Source organism: Toxotes jaculatrix, chromosome 10, assembly GCF_017976425.1.
Source record: "Toxotes jaculatrix isolate fToxJac2 chromosome 10, fToxJac2.pri, whole genome shotgun sequence".
NCBI lineage: Eukaryota > Metazoa > Chordata > Actinopteri > Toxotidae > Toxotes > Toxotes jaculatrix.
Genome location: NC_054403.1, coordinates 14,948,326 through 14,958,906, shown reverse-complemented (window position 1 = coordinate 14,958,906; position 10,581 = coordinate 14,948,326). Strand labels below are relative to the sequence as shown.

At 40.2% G+C, this 10,581-nt stretch overlaps 1 protein-coding gene across 1 annotated transcript; it reads right to left on the bottom strand.

Moving 5' to 3' along the window:
- Positions 1–1,129: 1,129 nt before the first annotated feature.
- On the bottom strand, positions 1,130–3,679 carry LOC121188114 (putative protocadherin beta-18). Its single transcript, XM_041047688.1, has one exon. The coding sequence runs from the start codon at positions 3,575–3,577 to the stop codon at positions 1,130–1,132; it is 2,448 nt and encodes an 815-aa protein (XP_040903622.1). The 5' UTR covers positions 3,578–3,679.
- Positions 3,680–10,581: the final 6,902 nt, after the last annotated feature.

The window sequence follows — 10,581 nt, the reverse complement described above, 5'->3', positions numbered from 1 at the left end:
CGTCTTGAAGGTTTTCACTGGTTGTCTGGAAAATTACGACTAATATCCATACAGCAGTAGTGGGTGGAGTGGTGTGTTTTCAGTATCTGTCAGGCAACAGCGACACCGTCAGTCACTTTTCATTTTCACACTTGCATCACTCAAATATTCTTAAGAGTCCAAATGCACTTTAAGGTAATAGTCCATTAGATCACGTTCACAAAACGAACTGAAATGTTACAATACAATGGACAAGGCTCAGACAAAGTGATAGATCTGATTCAATATGACAATTTTAGGATTTTCTTGATATGCTATTAATATACCACTTAAACAGGAAACCCATTCACCCTAAGTAAGCAATTTATACTTAGTCATATATAATATAAAATCAAGATTATGGCCACAGCAACAAGGAGAGAGACTCAGCACGGTTAAAAAAAACAAAAGCTCTATACAGAATAATGGCCGTTACGATCATTCATCTCAGTTTAAATTTCTGTTATAATCACTGTTCATACTGTAGATTTCATTAACCCTCCTGAAATTAAGGAAATATGGATGACGGAAAAATCATATATAGCTGTGCTTATGCATGAGCAGTGTTTCAGCACCATGGACAGATACCTCAAAAAAGCGAAAGGGCTTGTTGCACTGTGGTGCGCTGAGTTACAATGGTCTACTAACTTAGGCAAGTCTTTATTTTGCCCGTAGACTGTTATGAGTTACAGTCTCACAGTGGCAAAGAATGACTCAAGCGTTAATAATCCATCTTTAAGTGAAACAATGACCAGCTGCCATGTTTCCACCTTTTGACGACACTTACTGATATGTGCAAAATAAGGCGACAAAAAAGACTGTAAAGAATATTGATAAGCTGCAGAAACCACTCAAACTTTTTAAGAATGTTTATCACTGCTTCATTAACAACTGCAGTTCGTAAATATATAAAGATTGCCGTTATATTTAACGTTTCCGCGTGAAAGGAGGACAAGAATCCAAAATGCTTAGACATTTACTAACGAAATTTCTAAGAGACAATAGAAATAAAGACGAAATTATTTCGACATAAATAAAACACTTAATTTCAACGACCATTCACAAACTTTCAATTTCGGAGACACACTGAATTACTGCATCCACGAGGACATTAAACAGACCACAGCACAACTAACATTGATAAGCTGCAGTACGTCATTTGATCTGCTCCTACCTCTACAGACGCGTCCAGTTCTTCAAATGCATCAGCAAAGTCTGTTGGACTTTTCCTCAGAGTCTGGTCAGCTGGCAGTGTGTTGTCATTGTATGACGTCACAAACTTAAAGTCACTCGTTCTAGAACCTGTTGTCAGGTAGGCGTCATAATTGTACGTGCTGCGTAAAGTTCCTGTGCCGTCAACGTCTGCGTAATTAGGAGGGAGATAAGCGCTGGGGATGGCCACTGCTCCGTCAAACAACAGTCTGGGCTTTCTCCTGCGACAAAACCTCACACCCAGGATGATGATGATGAAGGTCAGGAAAAAGGTGGACACTGACACCAGAGCGATGATCAGGTAAGAGGTCAGTTTGGAATTCTTCTCATCATAAGAAATATCCTTCAGCTCTGGCACCTCAGCCAAGTTATCAGAAATAAGTAAATACATGGAACAGGTGGCAGACAGAGAGGGCTGTCCGTTATCTTTCACTGCCACAATAAGGTTCTGTTTCATGCTGTCAGATTCAGACATGTCCCGCTGTGTCCTGATCTCTCCGCTGTGGACACCAATACTGAAAAGTCCCGGATCCGTCGATTTGACTATATGATAGGACAGCCAGGCGTTCTGGCCGGAGTCTGCGTCCACCGCTATCACTTTGGACACCAGAGAGCCTCCGTGTGCAGCTTTGGGGACCAGCTCGGTCATGAAGGAGTTGCCCTCCGGGGCGGGGTACAGTATCTGAGGAGAGTTGTCGTTCACATCCGATATGAACACACTGACGGTCACGTTGCTGCTCAGCGGAGGAGTACCGTTGTCTCTGGCCATCACCTGGACTTTAAAGCTCCTGAACTGTTCATAATCAAACGACCTCACAGCGTGGATCACCCCCGTGTCTCCGTTCACTGACACATAGGAGGACACCGGGGCACCGTTCACCTCACCAGATAACAGAGAATAAATCACTGTGCCGTTTTGTCTCCAGTCGGGGTCTCGAGCACTAACGGAACATAAAGTGGATCCAGGTTTGTTATTCTCACTCACATATGCGCTGTACGACTGTTCCTCAAACACAGGTGGGTTGTCGTTGATGTCAGCTACAGATAACTGGACACTTTTAGAGGAGGACAGAGGTGGAGAGCCCTCGTCAGTGGCAGTGATTGTAATGTTGTAATCAGACACCACTTCACGGTCCAGTTGTCCTGTGCTCACCAGAGAATAATAGTTTTTAATGGAAGGAACCAACTTAAAAGGGACATTTTGCTGAATGGAGCAGCGGACCTGTCCGTTTGTCTCAGAGTCTCTGTCCTGCACGTTGACGATGCCCACCTCTGTACCAGGTGACACGTTCTCAGGTATGGGGTTAGTCAGTGATTTCAGATATATCACTGGAGCATTATCGTTTATATCAGTAACATCTATTATCACTTTGGCGTACGAGGTCAGCCCTAAACCATCTTTAGCTTCAACTCTCGTTTCAAAAGAGCTCCTGTCTTCAAAGTCAATCACACCAGTTACTCTAATTTCTCCACTTCTAGGATCGATAGAAAATAAATTTACATCGTCATCAGACACGTGGCCAAAGTCATACGTCACATCTCCATTCACTCCTTCATCTGCGTCAGTAGCACTGACCTTAATCACTACGGTATCAGGAGGAGAGTTTTCAGGCAGACTGGCTTTATAAACGGCCTGGCTGAACACTGGGGCGTTATCATTAGCATCCAGCACAGTAACGTGTATCACTACGGTCCCTGATCTCTGAGGAGAGCCACCGTCCAAAGCTGTGAGAAGCAGATTCATCTCTTTCTGTTTCTCACAATCGAGTTTATTCTCCAGTACGAGTTCAACCCTGTTACTGTCAACAGCGAGAATAAAGTTGTCGTTCTTCTGTAGGTTGTACCTTTGCACAGCGTTTTGACCTATATCTGCGTCATGGGCCTCCTCGATAGAGAAGCGGTTGCCCTTCTCAGCTGACTCCCTTATTTCCATTTCTATCAAATTTTTTTTGAATTTTGGTGAGTTGTCATTAACGTCCTGAACATGAAGACTCACACGATGAAGCTGTAAAGGATTTTCTAACACCAGATCTACTTTTAATACACACGATGGTTTCTTGCCACAAAGGCTTTCTCTGTCAATTCTCTCCGATGTGACCAAATCTCCGGTATTCAGATTAATGTCACAGTACTGCTTACTACTTCCCTCAAAATCAACACGGGCCTTTCGGGAAGATAAAGTCCTCAGATCAAGACCAAGATCTTTCGCTATATTTCCAATAACAGATCCTCGTTTCATCTCCTCTGGAACAGAATAACTCAGGTCTCCATGAACGAGCTGCAGCGATACAATAAAGGAAGCGAAGCAGAAGATCGGGCCTAACGCTGAAAATCCTTTGTCTCCCATCCTCGGAAAAAAATCCCCGGTTTGTACAAATGACCGTCCAGAAGATTTAAAAAAATCTATTCCAAAACAGAATCACAGATCCAATAATTTACAACATCGAGCACGATGAAAAAGAGTCGTGGAAACAGTCGAGGGACTGTTCTGAGAAATTACAAGAGATTTTAATGCAGTAACAGTGGGTGGAGATGTCTGGGCTGCTGTTGCGTTAGACCACAGCGGCACCATGAGTCGCTTTTCACTCTTTACGTCTGTTATAAATATCATCGACAAAGTGTAAACCCGCCTTACCTTCAGCCACTTTCAGGCCAACTGTGTGCCGCATGTAATACATAAATGATATAGTGTAAAGGATTACGTTCAAACATAAACAAGTAACTGGGTGAATATGACATGTTTATCATTTTAGTAGCGTTATATCCGACGCGTGTTTGCTTGCAGAGAAAAATCTATTTGTCCGGATAAAACTGTAAAAATGTAAAATTTGCACGGACAGAAATACACTTTTCAGCACCGCGGAAAAACTGCAGCCCCTGAACCATTATTTACATAGTTATACTGTAGTGTCCATCCAAACAATGCACGCTTTATGGCAATGTTACAGGTAAATTAACTCTTGACTAAATAATGGATTAAATACAAGCAGTATGTGTTTAAACATGTATTACTATAAATGTTATTAGGAGGATATATATATTATAAAATGCTACACATGCTCGCAGGCATAGCTCATCTGAAGCTCTAATTATTTATTTTGTTACAAAATATTCATGCTAAATATGCCCCTGAAGGAACAACTAAGTAACTACAAAATTATTTAAAAAAGTGTGTCTAAGAGAAAAAGAAGTTTCCAGTTGTGCTACTTGTTCAGGACAGAGACAACAGGATGGGAGGCTTTGTTCAACAAAAGTACAAGATTTTTCTTATCAGTTAACATTTTGTCTCCAGTCAGAGTCCCAAGTAGTTGAAGAATACTAATTGGCACCCAATTTGTCATAATTAATGTTATAGTGAGTTCATTCACATACATACTCAAGCACAGACCTAAACTCTTTCAGCAACTTGGAAAACTTCCGACATTGACTAAACATATTCTGGTTCTGGTTCGAGACACATGTTCACACATCAGACAAAGGAATTTTGGAATTTTTTTGGTTTTGATCAAGCAGTCAGCGCATCAGATCCCTGGAGTACCTGGTAACATGAAACTGAACTTAAATCTACCTTTTGCGTAGCTTGCTAGCATAAAACCCACAAACTGTAAACAATCACCAGCTATTTTGCTTTTCAGCTGGTTGTCGATTCAGTACAAGCAGCTGGTCAGCAGCTCCACCATCTCCTTACGGTAGCTTCTGTACTCAGCTCCTCTACCAATCCCTCATGCTGTACAAAACATAAACGCTGGATTACATTGCTGTGTGCCACTGCCAAAGTCATGTTTCACACAAAGACTTGTTTCCACATAGCTGCTTCAAAAGTTGACACTATAGCTTATATTCTAACTCTAAATATCAACTTTAAATCGCAAACTAAAATCAAATGCAAATCCTAACAAATGTTCTCTTCTTAAATGTCAACGATTTCGCCATGTCAGTTGTTCAAAGTTTTAGCATCAACAAATCTGACTCCAGCAATTCACTCACCTGTAGAGTAGTTCTTAAAGATGAGCAGAAAAACGTGTTTCAAGTATATCCAGTATAATCCACAGGAAAGGGTCTTCTCTCGGGAAGTACACAACGCTAAGGGGAGAATAAAGCATCAGTGCATTTAGTTTATGTCTCATTGTTTCTACCGATGGTATAAGAAGCTTGGTATTAATCAGCACTTATGATTTTCAATCACCTAGAAAATGTACAGCATTATGCAATGGTACTGTAATTTCAATTAGATTTTTTAAAATCAGTTCTATTCAGTTTTATTTATAAAGCATTAATGGTAACATACACTATCTCGAGGCACTTTACAGAGTAACGTGAAGATCTTACAGTATTATAAAAAGAAACCCAAAAGTTCCCGTCAAGAGCAAGCACTTGGTGACAATGAAGGAGATAAAATCCCTTTTAACAGGAGGAAACATCCGACAGAGCTGGACTCAGACTGGTTGGTCAGAGTTACCTGCAGAATGAGGACAGGGAGAGACAGGAAAAGCCCAAACCACAAGAGAGAGAGAAGACACAAAGTGACATGGAGTAGTGTGATACAAATGCATGGAGAGGGGGAGAGAGAGAGAGAGAGAGAGAGAGAGAAAGAGAGAGAGAGGGGGAGAGTGCTCAGGGTGTCAGGTGAGTTCCCTCAGCAGCCTCAGCCTATAGCAGCATAACTAAGGGATGGTTCAGAGTTCACCTGGGCTATGCTGTATCAAAGAGGGAAGTTTTAAGCCTCATCTTAAACATGGAGAGTGTGTCTGCCTCTTGTTCTCTACCTCCCATTGTCTACAATGGAAACTAAGAACCAAAAGTAAACCTGCATTTTGAGAGGAGATGTTCTATTGGAATTAAAGGTTACTATGAGGTCTTTATCCTGATAATAAGAAATTACAGTAGTCCAGTCTAGAAGTAACAATGGACTAATGTTTCAGCATCCTTCTGTGACAAACTATGGTTAACTACAGTATATCTGTCCAAAATAAAGATTTAACAGTGTGTTCGGTACTACAGTCCAAGTACTTAAAAAAAATATTAGTGCCTGGTCTAGGCCAGGGACTAATGGGCAGGGACTGTTTTTTGTTTGTTTGTTTTAAATTAATTTAATTAACGTGCTTAAACGTTCCTGTTTGTTTTGTCATCTGGGACCTTCTTCTTCTATACTTTTTATTGAAGACTAAAACACACAACTGCACCAACTTCGAACATGCGCTAAATGTTTTTAAATAAACATATGTATGAGAACGAATCATTTGTTCAATTAATGTTACTTACAAGTTGACATGGCCAGGTCAGGTAACTTATCCAACCAGTCTCCATTTGTAAAACGAGGCTAAACGAAGCAGCTATTGTATGTTAGCACTAAAGCTAGCACCCTTTGGCGTTATTAAACACGCGGTAAATATCCACTTTGCCGCCATGTTAGTTACTTCAGTGGAGACTTCAACTTCCTAATGAATATTATGTCGTTGAAATGAAGTTTGTCGCGGCTGAGGCCCTGAAACGGTCTTCATTGTCGTTTTTCGCTAAAGTGCTGGACGGTCACGTTTTTAATACTTAAACGAGACAATGGAGAAAATTAAGAATAAGAAGAAGCAGCACAGCGCGTATACTCCAGGACCACTGTTCTCCAAAGGAGAAACCGATTGTTTGGCGGACCGGAACTTTATACTAATTACTTCCGGTACCTGGGAATAAGGATTTGAATATTTATGTATCTATTTAAATATTACCTGTAACAAGCGCACTCTTCTGACTATTCCAGTCTACCACCATCATATTATATTTTCTAAAACCTTGTTAAAGGAGGGCAGGCTCACCTTTGACTGCGGGGTGGCCATTCATGGCTTTAAATGAAATAGAAGAAGAAGAAGAAGAAGAAGAAGAAGAAGAAGAAGAAGTATGATTCTGTTTTCAGTCTTTATTACATTTCCGATTTGCATGTTAATCTCACCCTGGCCCATTTCTCAAAGCCCTCACTTTCTGTAGTGCACAAACTTGAGCTTTTGGTCTCCTAGGAATCCAAAACACTGGTCAGTATTGGAGTATATTCACTATATTGTCATGCCATTCTGTCCCCATGTCGTTTGATTTATCAAAAGTCGTTAATATTCACAATGGAAGTTAAACATCAAAATGCAAGTACATTAAAAGCACAATGATGCTTAGTTTTCTTACCTTTTCCTTTGTAAATATTCTGGTTATAAGTTAGGTGAAAGTCCTAATAGAATATGACACATTGTCTTTGCACGGAAACACTTTTTCTAACTGGTTGCTTTTGGTGCTGCTGTGGCCAATTGTGCCATGATATCTTGACCAGGAGATGGCGTCTTTTGCTTAGTACTCCTGCACTGTAGAACAAGTGCAGCAGATGGGAATGAATGAAAAAGCCCATGTGCCTCCATCATGTGCTTTCAAACAGTAAGGTCTTATAACATGAACATGAACCTCGCTGTTCACAATATCCATCTGCGTCCAATATCTTGTTAGATTCAAATAACTGAAAACGTTTAATGCTGTAACACCTCGGCCAGAGACCAAAACGATATTGCACGTCTCGCACGCGCTGCATCATGGTACATGTAGTCCCACACCTCATTCTGTTAAGCTCGCCACACGTTTCACTGAGGTGGCGTGGCCTCATACGTTTTGCGGCACGACTCAGTGTTAACGTTAACGAGTGAAGCGACGATCACCTTTTTCGTCACAGAAGACGACAAACATGTCTCCTTCCTCCATTCCTCATGGGTAGGAATGGAGGAAAGGTGCCTATTTTCAACGCAATCAATAGATAGATAGATAGATAGATAGATAGATAGATAGATAGATAGATAGAAAAACAAAACATCTCAGGGTTATATCTTGCCCAAGGATAGAACTGAAATTGTACAAAATGGAAGCTGTAATGAGACTTCGAATTTGCCAAATTTGCACTTTGGAAATATCCATTTCCAACTCTAATTCATTTATATTTTGGCTACCAGTAAGTAAGTTAAGTTAATTTGCATTAATCACGACAGGCTGAAACTAATTTACTTAATTTTCAACCCACTGTCTCACCCTGTTTCATTAACTCCCTTGCACTTTCTCGCGCACTCTGTGTCTCCAAAGTGCAATGTGTGGTGCTGTTGCTGCCACAGGCCAAAATTATTGTGCACATTAATCTCTCCATCTTCATCGTGGCTTTTTCCAAGTCGCTCGGTTTGCCTTGTCAGCAGGATGATGGCTTTGCTGAGTCACTGCAGCTGGCAACATCACCAGCCAACACACCCACTAAGATAAACACATGAACACTTCATTTCAAGTGGGCTGTGGTTTGTCATACACTTCTGTCCTATCATGTGTTTTAAGACCCTTTTCACATGACAATTTTGGTTGTGTATGTTTATATATATTTTTTTTTAAATGTTAATATTTGTTTTTTTCTCTCTTAGTTAAATCCATATTGCAAAAAATGAAGGTAGCCCATGCTGTGCACAATATAGCGTAGTGTGTAAATCTTTATGTTGTGTCTAAACTGGTTCACATTTGTCTTCACAGAGCTGACAGATTATAGAGCGACTGAGCACAGTGGCCCATTACTCTGCTCGCATGGCTTTGTTCACTCTGCCATAGTATCCATATTCATTACCCAGAGATTCAGTGCTCTGCAGACCAAACACTAAAGGCTACTTCTCTGTTCCCTGGACCAGTTTGCTTGTTTGATAATTTGTTTGTATAACTCCAATAAGCCAAAATCCAGGAGGACCAGCGCACGTTTTGTGAATGCTCATGGGAATATGTAACTGCAGGCATTTTAAATGTGTGGGTGGGTTAGTGGTTTTTGTTAAAGTGTTGCTCTTCCATGGGTCTGCCATTCTTACTAATAAATGTCTGTGAGGCGTCACAGACATGTTTGTGAGAATACATCATCCAGTAAGCAGCAGCAGTCACCTGTGCTGTCTGTGGCATGTGAAAGGACAACAGTCATCCTTAATCCCATCTTGTGCACCCCACTGTTTCAACCTTCCTGTGTTTGCTAAGTATATAAGGCTGTTGCCATAGAGACTATTCCCCAAATGGTTGTAACCATAGAAACTATTTTGTCTGTCTCCTGGAGAGAATAAAAAAAAACAGGATGTAGCATATTTGCAGGCAGTTTTATTTATTTAATTTTTTTGAACTCTTGAACCTCTCTCATAGCTGTCTCCTATCTCTGTATGCAAAATGAAAGCCAAAACTGAGAAAATGAAGACTTTATTAACTCTATATGGTTCAATATAGCATCAGAATAAAGAATGCACAACATTTCTATTTGATTCTCAGCAATGAAGAAGTCAGAAAATGTGTTTATTTCACACAACAAATACCAACAAAATGTGAACTTTGTTGTGGTTCTGAGAGCTCAAAATGACCCTTTTGGAATCTATTGAGCTGACTGTGTGAGTAAATGACTGGATAAAAGTATTGATTATCAATGCTGCATTTTATCCGGGCCAGTATGACGGATGTCTCTCTGTTGTGCTTTTTTCCTACAAACTCACCCACTGGGATTCAATAAATCTACTTAGCCACTCTATTAAATTATGTTGCATCTGGAAGCTTCCTTTCACAAGGGACTGCTTGGACCATCTGTGACCATGGCTTTCAACAAGGAGAAATGAGGCATCATTGCTGGGCAGGTCATTCTGACTGTGTCTCTCATCTCTGCAGGGAATGAGCCTTTCTGAAGGCTTGTCAGAGCAGAGAAAGAAGAGGGATGTGAGCATGTGTGATGGAAGAGAGCAGCCTATAGATAGTTTGTCAGTCCTGACCTCACTGATGTGATGTACTCTTTCTCCCTCTTACTGATCCATTATTTTCCCACTCTTCTGAAGTGTTGCATTGACCCTTTTTGTTTAACTCTCCTGAGATAAAAGTCTCCTCTGTAAAATTCTGATACTGATTTCTAATTAAGGCTTTCATTACATGAGGCTATCTTTTAATTAAAAACTGTTATTCATTATACAGTGTTTAAAAGATACGGTTGAACTGTGTAATCGGAAAAGTTGCCATATTTAATAAAAAATATCTAAATTCAATATTCAATAATTACAATGTAATACATTACATGAAACGAGGGACGGAGAAAGCAAAAGGCCAGGACGGGCAAAAACACACAAATGCCTCCAAGACAAAAAATTCAAAATGTATTTTTAAGAAAGAAAACTTTATTAGTGATTTATAAACAAAACACATTACCACTGTATTCATTTAGGTAAAATAAAAAAAAGTCAGAAAATAAATGAAATAAATGAAATTCACTACTTCACTGTCACAATTGATGAGCGGGTGTACAAAAAAGGGTTTTACAACAGATCTGGGCTGATCCATCATTTAGAACAG

Excerpts from the sequence above, each read along its gene's own strand:
- LOC121188114 (XM_041047688.1), bottom strand. The coding sequence starts at position 3,577 with ATGGGAGACAAAGGATTTTCAGCGTTAGGCCCGATCTTCTGCTTCGCT.